The sequence below is a fragment of the Alternaria incomplexa genome (assembly GCF_024043165.1).
Source record: "Alternaria incomplexa strain BMP 0042 chromosome Unknown scaffold_7, whole genome shotgun sequence".
In the NCBI taxonomy this organism is placed as follows: Eukaryota; Fungi; Ascomycota; class Dothideomycetes; order Pleosporales; family Pleosporaceae; genus Alternaria; species Alternaria incomplexa.
In genome coordinates, this window is record NW_026249856.1 from 1564031 (window position 1) to 1578060 (window position 14030).

Genomic DNA, 14030 nt, shown 5'->3' on the forward strand with positions numbered 1-14030 from the left:
ACGCTGTGTCCGACTCGATTCGTGCGTGTTGTCTGGAATGTCGCGCTGGGACATCGTGCTGAGACGACAGTTTGATAAACTCCATTCCTCTTTACTCCTTCAGCCAAACCTCTTGCCGTATCCCTTGACCACATCGTCTAATATAGTACGCATCCTCTTGCAACCTTCGATACCCACTGCCAGCATGCCCTCTAACCTCTCCATTCGTACCCTGGTCTCCATGACGCACACAGCGACGTTATCGGTATCCCCCAATGTCCCTACCGTCAAGAACGGCAGCTCCAATTCCTCCTGGTTGTTGAGATCCAACAGTGGATCATCGGCAGACGCGTTGTCCGCCGCTGACGCAGAAGCTGAAGAAGCAGCTGTGCAAGCGACCAGATAATCTGTCATTGGTATACCCGCATCGATAAGCGCCAATGTTGACGCATTGATACAGGCAGCCAGCAATGATCCGTCCTGCGAAATGATGTGGACATTCAATGTAATCGTCGAATGCGGGTAGAGATGTAGCAGCAACACGCCCTCAAACGCCGACCTCAGGCAGTGCTCCATCTCACTTGTCCGCTTATCGCTCTTCCTCTTCCTTCGCTCTACACCGCTGAAACCCGCGAAATTTATCTCGACCTCAACTTTGGCCTGCTTGTCTGCGCCGCCTCTTTGCCCTGACTGCTTGCCCTCGGCGGGACCGGTGACGGAAACGAGGATCTTGGTGTTGCCCATCTCGAGATATGACGACCCATCGGCGGCGGCTTGCGTGGAGATTTGCGCGTGGATTCGGCGTAGTTCGTTCCAGCGGCGGCCATCGAGGCGGAGGAGCGCGAGCGAGTAGGTGCTGGTGTCTAGCGGCATCTTGGCGGTGTCGCAGGATTGTGAAAGGAGGGCTGTATATTGCGCGACGCGGTTCGCCGACTTATGACTGTGGATGGTGAAGACAGCTGATTTTGGCAGGGCGTGCAATTGCGCGCGATGATGCGGGCGTGCAGGCTCGAGCTCCAGATTTTGGCGGAAGTTCTTGCAGGGGTCTTGTGCTAGTCGCGCCCCGCTTTCACGTGAGAGCGTGTTAGCGTGTTTGGGCAGCTTGGTGGCGCTTCCTTTCACGCTGCACTTCAGGTGCTTCCTTCCGTGACAATCGCCGCTAGCCAGGACCGTGCGCCAATATGCGATTGTCAAGCGCCGGTACCAGTGATAAGCTGAGCAAAGTCACACAGCGTTCACGACCGACGCCTGCTACCCGCCACCTCGGTCATCATGTCCTTCGGTCGCGAAAAGTCAAAGAATAATCAAAAAGGGGTAAGAGCCATCGCTGAAAGCGGCGAGAGCTTTAGTGACAGCGACGGCGCGGAAGATGACGGCCTTGACATCATCGAAAAGTCTAGGAAAGGTTTGGATCTCTCCCAGTATATTGACGGTCAGTCGATACTTCCTCGACCTTTGCCAATATGCTAATACTTGGCAGTCCTGACTCAGAGCCAAACTCAAAGCCAGACCCAGTCACAAAAGGTTACAGACGAGGTCACAGAAGACGAAGACGAAGAAGACGACGATAATGATGACGATGCAATGGATGAACCAGAACCACGAACTAGAGATGCCACTAGCTCAGGTACCGATGACGATGAGTTGTTAGAAGCCGAGTACGATACAAGGGCTTTTCACAAGGAATGGACGGGACGCAAGACCGAGAAACGGAAGCGCACCACTGCTGAAACCAACCGAATTCGCAGTGAAAAGAAGAGCAAAGCAACGGCTGCAACCAGTATCGTGGGTCGCAGACCTCCACCCAAGAAAAATGGATATGGTCCGACAGGCTTCAGTACCGACACCTTAGCCGATGATGAGGGCGCGACAGCTTTCCTAGACGACCCCATTCCTGACTACTTCATATCGCGACAGAAGACACTCAAGAAGTTGCACGAATCTGGACTGCGATACCCTCCTAGTTATCACGACGTTGACTGGGACAACGCGGGCACTGAAGAGAAGCCAGAACTTGACAACTCCGTACAGCAGCAGCGCGAAAAGAAGGACATCAGACTCCGCGGGTCGCATGGGATCATACCTGGCCCCATCGCTCAATGGTTGCGCGACTACCAGGTTGAAGGCGTCCAGTTCTTGCATGAAAAGTTCGTCAAGCAGACCGGTGCGATTCTAGGTGATGACATGGGACTGGGAAAGACTATCCAGGTCATCGCATTCCTCACAGCAGCATTTGGTAAGACGGGCACTGAGCGCGATGCCAAATGCATGCGAAAGATTCGTGGTCTGGGCAAGGCTCGTTGGTATCCGCGGGTGCTCATCGTCTGCCCTGGTACGCTCATGCAAAATTGGGAAGATGAGCTCTCCAAGTGGGGCTGGTGGGAAGTCTACAAATATCATGGCCCCGACAAGGCAGATCGGAAAGGCGTCCTCGGCGCTGCAGCTAAGGGTAGGTTAGAGATTATGATTACGACATACACGACATACCGCAATCATGAGAGCGAGATCAACACCATCGACTGGGACTGTGTCATCGCTGATGAGTGCCATCAAATCAAGAGCAAGGACTCCGAGATCACCAAAGCAATGAACAAAATCAACGCACTGTGTCGCATTGGGTTGACAGGTACCGCGATTCAGAACAAATATGAAGAGCTCTGGAACCTCCTCAACTGGGTACGACCTGGCGCATACGGGTCAGCCCAAGAGTGGAAGCAGAAGATTAGTCTTCCGCTGAAGCTAGGCCAGGCTCACGATGCCACCAACGCTCAGCTTGCCGACTCGCGAAGTCGAGCTCAGGATCTCGTTCACAATATCCTACCTAGTGTCTTCCTTCGGCGTATGAAGACCCTGATCGCTGACCAGTTACCAAAGAAGAGCGATCGCGTCATATTCTGCCAGCTCACTGAGACTCAAGCTGACGCCTATCGAACCTTCCTTGAAAGCGACAGGTGTGAGTACATACGCACTTCGAGAGAAAAGTGCGATTGTGGGTCCGGGAAAAGCAGAGGTTTCTGTTGTTACGCCGAAGTCGAAGGCGAGAAGTGGTCAAACTTCATCTTTCCCTGCATGGTCACATTTCAGAAACTCGCAAATCACCTAGCCCTAATCGTGCCAATGTCGAGCGAGAATCCAGAGAAGCAAGCCAAAGATCGTCAAACACTGGAGCTAGCCTGCCCTAATACGCACAAGGATCTCTTCAGGATTCGAGACAACATCTTGGTACAGTCTCAGCGAGAGTTTTGTGGAAAATGGAAAGTACTGCGGCGACTACTTGACTTCTGGCACTCGAATGGCGACAAGGTGCTTATCTTCTCACATTCCGTTCGCCTGTTGAGGCTACTTAGAGGTCTCTTCGATGTCGACGGTACAAAGTACAATTTCTCGTACCTTGATGGCAGCATGAAGTACGAGGATCGTTCCCAGGCTGTTGCAGACTTCAACGCAGATCCCAACCAGTTCGTGTTCCTAATCAGCACTAAGGCGGGAGGAGTGGGTCTGAACATCACGTCCGCTAACAAGGTTGTCGTGATGGATCCGCATTGGAATCCAGCCTATGACCTGCAGGCACAAGATCGAGCGTACCGTATTGGTCAGACACGCAACGTTGAGGTATTTCGACTAGTGTCAAGCGGTACTATCGAGGAGGTGGTCTACGCTCGTCAGATTTACAAGCAACAGCAAGCGAACATTGGTTACAATGCTTCGGAAGAACGTCGCTACTTCAAGGGTGTGATGGATCAATCCACAAAGAAGGGCGAGCTGTTTGGTCTGGAAAACCTCTTCACCTTCCAGGAGCACAGCGTGCTGCTTCGCGACATCATGCACAAGACGAACGTCGCTGAATCAAAAGCCGGCGTCAACGCTTATGACTACCATGTCGATGAGTCGCAGTACGACTCTGAGGATGAGGATATACTTTCCAACAAGAACCTCGGCCTTGATGACGACGCTAATATCGCCGGTATCAAGAAGTTCGCTGATTCACTTCTATCTACAACCACTGGTGGCAAGGGCAAGATGAGAGCCACAAGGCGCACTGGGCCTGATCCAATCAACGCAATTCTTGCGAAGGCTGGAGTTCAATATACGCACGAGAACTCAGAGGTCATCGGACGCAGCGAGATAGAAGCTCGACTAGGTAAACAGGCCATGGAGGTACGCAACGACATCGATCTTGCAGGCAAACGCGTCTTCCAGGGTACGCAGTCGCAATCTCAATCGCAGCACCAATCCAGAAATCGGGATGATGGGGATGAGACCGACGCTGAAGACGACGAGGTCCATCTTACTGATAGTGCGACGAAAGGCGAGTTCAAGATCAATTACCGGTATAGGCCGAGCGAGGATGTGCGAAAGCGGCAGTTCTGTAGCATGGCGGAGAGTATGGGCTTTGATGATCCGGTCGAATTTGCGCTACTTGTGGAAAGCAGTACGCAAGAGGAGAGGAGGAAGATGCTCGAGCGCTTCTATCGTGGGCGGAGGAGGCAGATGATGGGTGATCTTGGTACACCGAGATAGCCTGCACAGTCACTCCGTGTGTTGCGCGCAATCGCTTAGATGTCCTGGAGGAGGCATTCGTCAATGTAGATATCCGTATCGTCCAAAAATATAATGCCGTGATTGTCGTTGCGTTACGTCGCACCTTCCTGCACCGGCTCGCTAACCCCACAATCGCACCCAGCCACTCGGTTACACTAAATCAAAGCTTTCCAAACATCACCACGACGCCCAAGAATGCCAATTTGCGGATTTCAGCCTTGACATGAGAAAATCTGTAGAAATATACCGTGCAAAGTAAATGGCTCGTGGTGCAAGCGATACGCAGGTAGTGTACCGATCCAGGCAAGGCTGTTGCTGTTGCCTCTTACCTTCGTCTCAGTCGTCCCTTGTATCTTCATGGGTTATTTACCATGTATCATTCGCTCCTCGATGTGTTCTTCTGACTATCGAACCAAGCGCATTTATGAAGAGGCGTCTCATCCGGATCGACTGGAATAACCAGCAGGCTCAGGGCAGGCATGCGCTCCCAGTAGTGTCATTGAGACACCCTGCCATCTTTCGCACACTGCCGGGCTGCGATCCGAACTTTAGCCAAGATTCAGCCATCGTTGGCTAAAGCATACCGCGGGGAACAACGTGCATCATGGTGCATATCCTCCACGTCGGCACGAGCATATCTTCCCGACCAGTGGAAGTAGAAGCCGACAGGGTGGTCGAGTCAAGACGGAGAAGAGCTAGCGGAAACGGAGGGGCTTTTCTGGACTTTCTCTAGCGATACGCGGATGTGTGTCGGAATGCAGCGAGTACCTCCGCAGTGGTATGGCAGTGGTTACAGTGCTAAGGAGGCTAGCTTTGCCATGGCGATGATGGCCTTGGTATCCTCGTTGCACCGGGATTGCGGCTCCAAAATTTCGGCCGGGTACGGGCGTAGAAAACGTTGCGCCAAATGTTACGAGATTTGCAGTCCACTGCGGCTGGCCTTTGCGGAGACAGAAGAAGAGCAGTCTCTCTTTACCACCAAGACATACGATCCTCACTCGGAGCTTTAAGCACTCACTGACACTGTTATCCTGGAGAAGGCACCGGAATCTCATAACCGGCATGCGGCACGCCCCCGGATCGGACGTTTTCCAAATGCTCCGTAATCGTGAATGTCGAGTCATTTACAAAGGGCGGAATGTGGAGTTGCGCGTCAGGCCCAGGGTGCGCAGTTTTTTGTTTGCTCACATGACAGCTGAGCTACCAGCTCGAAAGGGTGTGTCGAACCGTTCGTTATATGTCATGAGCATTCGTAGCGTGTGCGCGCACCCAATCACCAATCTGCCGGACCAGTATTCGGCGGGAAATGAGGGCTTAGCTTCGGGGGCTTTACCCCGACCCACGTTTCCCCCACAATGCACTCCACACTCATCGCCTTGGCAAATCGTCGGCTCCAGCTAATGGCAATCTCGACTGCGCCAAGGCCAATGGGAAGCTGGTTGTTGGTACGGGTTCCAAGACGACGGTCTATCCGAAGTTTCCCCAAGCAGAAGCAAAACTTCAAAGTCCCTCGGACGTAGCGCACATGTCGGCAACGCATCGTGACGGGGTGTATGAAGCCAGAGTACAAATACCTGGGTCAAGGCCGTCTACCGAACAGTCAGTAGCAACCGACCTCACACTTCACCTCGTGCCTCAACCCATACTACCGGCAAGATGGTCGCTCGCAACCGCAGTCAGCGCAAGCTGAACACCTTCACAACGCTGTTCTTTGCTGCAACAGCCATGTCAACAGCCATCCGAGTTCCGACCTCAAGTGGTGCCAAATACCCGCGAATGACATCGCGATCAACAGAGATGGACTCAGCACCATACCGGGATGCTTCTCTATCGGTAGATGAGCGTGTGGAGGATCTTATCCAACGCATGAACATGGAAGAAAAGGCCGGACAGCTCTTCCAGCAGATCAGCTTCCCAGGACCTAACGGAACCCTATCGAACACAACTGCGCCGTCAATCCAAGGAAAGCACATGACACACTTCAACCTCAACGGTGCCATCACCGATGTACGCCAATCTGCGCGATGGCACAACAGTCTTCAGCAGCTGGCTTTGGACACCAGGCTCGGCATACCGGTTACGCTTTCTTCGGATCCCAGGCACACTTTCGTTGATGCCACCGGCAGCCAGATCGCGGCAGTCAAGTTCTCGCAGTGGCCCGGAAGCTTGGGATTGGCAGCACTACGTGACGCTGAGCTCATCCACACCTTTGCGGATATTGCACGACAAGAATATAAGGCTGTCGGAATCAGATCTGCTCTACACCCTCAGATTGACGTAGCCACCGAACCGAGATGGGCCAGAATCACCACGACGATGGGCGAGAACGCCACATTGACCGCTGAGCTTGTAGTCGCATACATCAAAGGCTTCCATGGCCCCGGTGAGTTCGGAAAAGATTCCGTGACCACCGTATCGAAGCATTTCCCTGGAAGTGGACCAGTCGAAGACGGTGAAGACAGCCACTTCACCTACGGCAAGAATGCCACATACCCAGGAAACAACTTCGAGCATCATCTCATCCCCTTCAAGGCCGCTATCGCAGCTGGCGCAAGGCAGATGATGCCCTACTACTCCAGGCCTATGGGCACCAAGTACGAGGAGGTCGCCGCTGGCATGAACAAGGGCATTGTCACCGACCTTCTCCGGGGCGAGCTCGGTTTCGACGGAATCGTCGTCAGCGACTGGGGTCTCATCACCGACGGCATCATCGCAGGACAAGATATGCCAGCTCGTGCTTGGGGTGCTGAGAACCTGACTGAGCTTGAGCGTGCCGAGAAGATCTTGAATGCCGGTACCGACCAGATGGGCGGCGAGGAGCGCACTGACCTCGTTCTCGAGTTGGTAGAGAAGGGCATCGTGAGTGAAGAGCGTATCGACATGTCGGTCCGCCGTCTCCTCCGCGAAAAGTTCATCCTCGGCCTCTTCGACAACCCCTTCGTAGATCCCGAGGAAGCCGTGGCCAACGTGGCCAGGAAAGAATGGGTCGAAGCCGGCTACGAGGCCCAGAAGAAGTCAATTACCCTGCTTACCAACAAGGAATCTACTCTCCCGCTTAAGGCTTCCGACTGCTCCAAGGCCAAGTTCTACGTCGAAGGTATCAACAGCACCTACCTAGAGGCCCGCGACCTGACCGTTGTCGCGACTCCTGAAGAAGCCGACTACGCCTTCCTCCGTATGGCCGCCCCTTACGAGCCCCGCCCAGGTGGTTTCGAGAAGAACTACCACTCCGGCTCTCTCGAGTACAACAGCACTGAGAAGGCGCGCCAAGCAGCCATCTACGCTGCCGTCCCCACCATTGTTGATATCTTCCTTGACCGCCCTGCTGCTGTCCCCGAGATTGCCGAGCAAGCCCAAGCCCTCATGGTCAACTACGGTACTAGCCCTCAAGCCTTCCTCGATGTTATCTTCGGCGTTGACGGTAGCGGTCCGGAGGGTAAGCTGCCGTTCGATCTCCCGAGGAGCGACGAGGCGGTTGAGGCGAGCAAGGAGGATGTGCCGTTCGATACTGAGAACCCTGTCTTCAAGTTCGGACACGGGTTGAGGTATGAATAGGGGGATGCGCTGTCGAGCCGCTTAGATGGATGACGACTTAACGAGATGGTCCTAAAGTCATGATAGCTTAATGTATTTGTTGATACCCATTCCTCTGTTCATTCTTCGATGTGTTGTCTGTTCCGCTGCGCACCGCAGTCAGGCCGTAACGGTAGATGTCATCTGTTGGGTGCGCGGATCGCGTAGCATGTAATGATATATCCAAAGTGTTGACACGCGGCAGAGGGAAAGCGCAATGCTGTTCACGCAAGTTGCGAGTAGCGTGCTGACTAAGCGAGACGCGTCTTCCCCACCAGCCGCGTCGCGTGTTTCTGACAGCTTCTTTCATCCCCCCACCGTCGACCCTCAGCTGGGTATCTACGCGCATTGAGCACCGAATATTTCGGGTCGCTATCATTGGTCCCACGGCTCCAATGCTCTCCGCAATAAGATTTCATTTTGGACCGACTCTAGTATTCCAGCTGCTCGGTGATGCCACGCTACCGGCTACTTCGAAGATCCCGAACACAGCTGCAATCATCCTGCCTACACGCTCCTCTACACACAAGTGAGGAGAAAGAGAAAATACTGGAAATCAAATCAGCCTACCGTGCCCCTCGGACGAACCTGTCCACCATTTCGGCAGCTAACATTCTTCCGTTCTCAGCCCGTGTCGGCCGCCTTCCATGACAACCATTCCTTGTAAGACTCCGCCTGTTCTATGTCACCCATGATTTGGAACTCGATTTCTATGCGGGTTTGGAGGCGCTTACGGACTTCCCGGACTAGTAGCCCTGCACGCGCTCCTGTCAATGCGAAGATGGCAAAGTCATCGTATCCAAGGTGCTGCCCTAGATCGCGTTTACTCACTGTGTATAATCTCACCAAGCGAAGTTGCGGAATCGAATGTAGTGCACCTACAAGGGCGTCGATGCTGGGACTGACCAAGGGCTGTCCTTGTAAGAAGAACCCTTCCATCGCCTTCCGATCGGGGGGGCCTATGACCATGTGTATGGGTAAACTCAGATCTAGTGTCCGCAAAGTTTTACAGTCTTGAAGCAGCACCATCAAGGCCTGGAAGTCCTGGTGCTGCGCTTGCGAATAATCCTTACGCCTCCGATGTACAGTCAAGCCGGCGAGGGCGGTTCTACCAAGAGGGCCAATCTTTTCGAGAAACCGCCGAACGACGTAGCAGTAAGCCTGCCCGGAGTACTTTACGGTGATAGTGACATGGACATGGGCCCAGAAGAACGTCTGGACCTCTTTTCGAATCTGCTTGTCCAAGGCGCCAAGAACATGCAACACTGAAAGGGTGCGGTCACCACGGAGTGTTGTGAGGTCCAGTTCCGACCAATATGCCTCCGAGCGCGGGAGAAAAAAGGTATCACCAACTGCGTTGATCTGCCAATCTCCGGCGTGTTCAAAGTCGCTCTCAGCAGGTTCGAAGAGGGCGAGATCATAGATCATGTTTCGGATCTCGCCAGGCAAGTCCATGAAAGAGATTCTGGAAGGATCACTCTTGAAGTCGCTGGTGAGCATGATCTCCGGACGCTCACGAAGATCAATCTCAGCCTGACGAAATGGGTTTTTCCTATGCTCCGTGCGCATAGATCGAAACTGATCTTCAAGCACGCTGATCATCCGTTGCTTTTTTCCACCTTTGAACATCCCACGCGATTTCATCTCCTCGCGAAGCTCTGCATAACTCATTGCCGCATAATTTGGCATGTCGTCAGCTTCAAGCCTAGCGAGTCTTGTTTCGGAAGCGATGTAATCGGAGTAGCTCATGTCGGGCTTTGGCTTTGCTGCTTGTCGTACCATCTTGGATATTGTTGGAAGTTGAGGGATTTGGATCGGTCCGTTGTGCGTATGGGAGATAAATATCCCGGGTGTTTGCGGTTTTGAGGAGAGAACGCACTAGGTGGATCATAGGGTCTCTGCGGTGTGACTAGTGACTACGAGCACGGACCTGAGCAATGAAATGTTGCCCTACTGCTCAGACCTAACTGCGGGCTGTGTGAGATCTTCATGCTGGTTTGATCGAGCCTTTGGCGGCGGCGAAAGAGAGACTACGAAATCTGGCACCTAGCACAATGAACACGTGACATCCCTTCCGAAGATGTCAGGAAGGCGGAACATGCGCGCTTGCACTGCTCTGATTGCTACATATCAGGAGAGTTACTCACTCGGTCAAGTGACGACAACACATACTCACAGGTGACATATGGTATGCCTGCTACGCCGACACGAAGACATTATAAGTAAGTCCTTCTCAACATTCCTCTTTCACATCTGAGCATCTCTCATTATGCCTTCCTCCTGACACCACCAGCCGAGGTGACCGTCACTTGTAAGAGCGTTTGCCTCTTAGCATCCAGCGTGACCAACGCGCTCACCTTCGGTCTTTTACTTCTCGACGTGACGGCGTATTGCTTGTTCTAGCGCCAAACCATGGGAGTTCTTGCTTGTATATAATCTACCCTCCTCGTACGCTTGCTTCTCTTTTCCTTCTACAACAACGGAAGCATCTCCATCTTCAGCACCACCTTTTACAATACCGTTTCTACTATCTTACAATCGACAAAATACGACAAGATGTCCAACAACACCTCCTCAACCAACGAGCTCGTATACCGTCTAGAGAGTGACCGTCCAACCGGTTACCAGCTCAACGACTTCGAGGCCTACGCTGATGCCAGCATGGTCACACACTGGCGCACATATAAGCGCAAAAGTCCAAACCACGTTCACAGCCGGGATGTCGTTACTGTGGTGAGCGTCAGCAACGCTATCGTAAGTTCCTTTCATGTTCAGTTTCATCATTGTCAATACCACTTCACTTCTTCTTCACCTTCACTTTCACCCGCGTATCTACCTACCCATGACTAACAATGATCAGGATCTGATCGAAAACAACGCCAGTGCAATGGACCAGATTATCTGGGGCATAACCCATCCTGACGACTGCCATCCTGGCGTCGAGTCCATCATCAGCAACGCGGCCTTGGTCGACCTCCTACTAGTCCGCCACTACAAGAAGTGGGGCGGTCTCGTTCTGCCACCCCTTCAAGCAGCCCGAGGGCTACAAGATGCCCATGAGGTGGTCGCCGAACAAGAGAAGCAGCGAGGAATGACTTGGGCATCTGGTCGTTCGCTGATGAAATATCCCAACTGGTAAGATATGGGATGAACCTTTGCTGGAGCAAGATGAGACTGACATGAGGAGGCGCGATACTCGCGGTATGGCACCGCCTCCGGGTTTCCAGGGACCGATTGCACCGCCGGCTTTCCGCCCGGGTCCTCGTGGTGAATCTAGTCGTGGACGAGGTGGGACCCGTGGCCGTGGTGGGTTTGGAGGTGGTTACTAGGGTCAGCTCTACATGCTTGAGACGGAGCACATCGCGAACACGAAAATATATGAGTTGACGAGAAAGTCGAATTGGAGATGGGTGAACTCATTGGATGACTAGATGTCGTTCAGGCCTCGCTATTATGGATACTTTCTCTCCCCAAGCGTTTTCGTGTATGTGAAGTTCACTGCACTGCCATGCTCTTAACATCAGCAGTAAGCTTCAAGAAGTGATTTCCAGCAGCATCTTCCTTGATCATCTCCGCAGCTCCCTCTCCAATACCATACGCCACCATCTGTGTATGCCCATTGTTAACCTTTGGAATGGAAGACACGTCCGCCACGCGTAGATTTCTGACACCCCGCACACGAAGTCGCGAGTCGAGAACAGCATTGGGATTATCCGCTTTACCCATCGCGCAGGTGCCGGATGCGTGGTAACCTACATCCACCACATTAGTATCTTCTCACATTTGTAGATGAGCATGGAAGTGACTTACAGGTTGTAGCATGTTCTCTGACATGCGGCTCCCATTCCTCCCTCGTCTCAAAGCCATGATGCGCTAGGGCATCAGGCCAACTCCCCTTGATCAAACTCCTTGTCCCCTTCCCCTTTGTAACAATTTCATTCGCAAATCGACATGCCTCGGTCATGACCAGCATATCCAGTGGATCTTCCAAATACGCATGATCGACAATGGGGTTTTCGAAGGGATCAGCCGACTTCAGCGTTACGCTACCCCTGCTATGCTGGTTGAAGAGCAGTGCACACATGGCAAAGGCTTGTTTGTGATCAACAGGGAAGTCGGCGTATTGTTTTGGTCCGCCGTAGAGTTCGGTGTTCCAGAATTCGATGTTGGGTTGCGAGGGGGTGAGGCCCATAGGATCGCGGCCGGGTTCGCGATGGGCGTCTGTCCATAAGGGTGAGTCTTGGAGGCGCTCGTCTAGACGCGCGTAACCGAATATGCCGAAGGGGAAGGTAGATAAGATGCCTGTTTTCTTCTCTTTGTATAACGCGTAGGTCGAGGTCATGGCGTCGTCGTGGTATGCGAGGTGATCGTTCGTGAGGTTGGGTTCAGAGACCTCGTAGAAGATGAAGCAGAGAATGTGGTCCATGAGATTTCCGCCTACACCTGGCAGATCAACGCGACACTCGATACCATGCTTCTCTAGTTGTTCCTTCGGACCAAGACCAGAGCGCATCAAGATCGGTGGGCTGCAGTATGTGCCCGCTGCCACAATGACTTCTTTCCTCGCGTGGTAATCGATCTTCTTGCCGTTCTTCGATATCGTAGCGACACCCGTTGCTGCAAGGTCTCCGGCATCCTGACTGAAGAGAAGCTTGTCAACGGTGACTTCAGTCTTGATCGTAATATTCTCGCGTCGATAGCCTTTGGTGATGAAGTCGGCGGCGGTACTCCGTATGCCTTGATGCACTGTTCGCGGTACATCGCCACATCCGTGAGGGGTCTCTCCGGTGGAGAACATGTCCGCGTGGTAAGGAAGACCCTGGTCGACAAGACTTTCCCTAACACGTTCAGATATGGGTGCCAGGTCGTGGGGCTCGATGTGCAGAGGTCCTGACGAGCCATGAACAGACATATCCGCTTTGTGCCAGTCCTTCTCGTGGAAAGTCTCGGACTGTATGAGGGTCAGCTTGTATGCTCTCATATCTCTGCACTTCCAGAACCGACCTTCTTCATGTATTCGAACATCTTATCGCCCGTCCACTCATCCAGTTCCCAGTCATCGTAATCCTGCTTGGTGCCTCGTATACAAAGCGTGCCGTTCACGCCACTCGATCCACCAAGGAAGCGTCCTCTGCTGACCTTGACCTGGCGGTTGTCCACCTTGGGCATGGGCTCGGTAACGATGTTCCAGTCTGTTTCCTTATCGAAATTTTGGCTCCATCTAGGACGATTTACTTAGCATAACCCAAACATGAGTGTCCGTTCATATGGCTGACTTACCCTCCCGCCATGTGTACATTCTCAAGGTCTGCATTGTCGGGTCCGGCTTCTAGGACGAGGATTTTGGCGTTAAGATCTTCCGCGAGGCGGCCTGCTATTACACAACCGGATGTGCCGCCACTGATGGGTATATGTTAGTAAGAGTATCTGGGGAATGCTGTAATGAGTATGATAAGATGTCAACTTACCCGCAGATGATGTAATCGTACACTTCTGTAGGGTTCACCGAGTCGACGCGTTCAAGAGACATGGTTGGTCTGTGAATAGATGATAGAGGAGACTTGCCTCCCGATGCGCAGTACGAGGTCAGAGTCCATATAACGTGGTCTGGTTAGTCTAGAGCTATATGCCACGGAATGAGACCGCGGTGCACGGTAGCGCTACCGGGTACGGTTTTACAAGACTAAATATGTTGGAGCTGAGTGGCTACTGTGCTCTAGCTAGGCTACTTTGACATGTTATTCCAGTGACGCTGGACCAATAACACAGAAAGGCATGAAGAATTTGGAAGACTTGCTTCAGTCAGCTTACACGCACATGCATCTTCCTCATCCACGTAGGCCTCCATTTGCCAGGGAAGCGGAATGAGTCCGAACTTGTCGATCACGCAGCATTTAAAGTTCGGGCCTAGTCCATCTTCTTGGCTGTCGAGGAAG

General features: G+C 52.9%; 6 protein-coding genes across 6 annotated transcripts; 3 read left to right on the forward strand and 3 right to left on the reverse strand.

The window, feature by feature from the left end:
- Positions 1–99: 99 nt before the first annotated feature.
- Positions 100–852, reverse strand: J4E90_005731 (uncharacterized protein; the record flags this gene model as incomplete). The annotated part of the gene is made up of 1 exon (XM_051435284.1): positions 100–852. One exon carries the CDS (start codon positions 850–852, stop codon positions 100–102), a length of 753 nt encoding a protein of 250 aa, XP_051291308.1.
- A 399-nt stretch (positions 853–1251) lies between these two features.
- Positions 1252–4500, forward strand: J4E90_005732 (uncharacterized protein; the record flags this gene model as incomplete). The annotated part of the gene is made up of 2 exons (XM_051435285.1): positions 1252–1411; positions 1460–4500. The coding sequence occupies 2 exons, from the start codon at positions 1252–1254 to the stop codon at positions 4498–4500; spliced, it is 3201 nt and encodes a 1066-aa protein (XP_051291309.1).
- Positions 4501–6177: 1677 nt separating this feature from the next.
- Positions 6178–8076, forward strand: J4E90_005733 (uncharacterized protein; the record flags this gene model as incomplete). The annotated part of the gene is made up of 1 exon (XM_051435286.1): positions 6178–8076. One exon carries the CDS (start codon positions 6178–6180, stop codon positions 8074–8076), a length of 1899 nt encoding a protein of 632 aa, XP_051291310.1.
- A 642-nt stretch (positions 8077–8718) lies between these two features.
- On the reverse strand, positions 8719–9876 carry J4E90_005734 (uncharacterized protein; the record flags this gene model as incomplete). The annotated part of the gene is made up of 1 exon (XM_051435287.1): positions 8719–9876. One exon carries the CDS (start codon positions 9874–9876, stop codon positions 8719–8721), a length of 1158 nt encoding a protein of 385 aa, XP_051291311.1.
- A 774-nt stretch (positions 9877–10650) lies between these two features.
- On the forward strand, positions 10651–11233 carry J4E90_005735 (uncharacterized protein; the record flags this gene model as incomplete). The annotated part of the gene is made up of 2 exons (XM_051435288.1): positions 10651–10848; positions 10955–11233. The coding sequence occupies 2 exons, from the start codon at positions 10651–10653 to the stop codon at positions 11231–11233; spliced, it is 477 nt and encodes a 158-aa protein (XP_051291312.1).
- A 356-nt stretch (positions 11234–11589) lies between these two features.
- Positions 11590–13624, reverse strand: J4E90_005736 (uncharacterized protein; the record flags this gene model as incomplete). Its single annotated transcript, XM_051435289.1, has 5 exons — positions 11590–11846; positions 11905–13045; positions 13099–13315; positions 13375–13494; positions 13563–13624. 5 exons carry the CDS (start codon positions 13622–13624, stop codon positions 11590–11592), a joined length of 1797 nt encoding a protein of 598 aa, XP_051291313.1.
- Between the last annotated feature and the right edge of the window lie 406 nt (positions 13625–14030).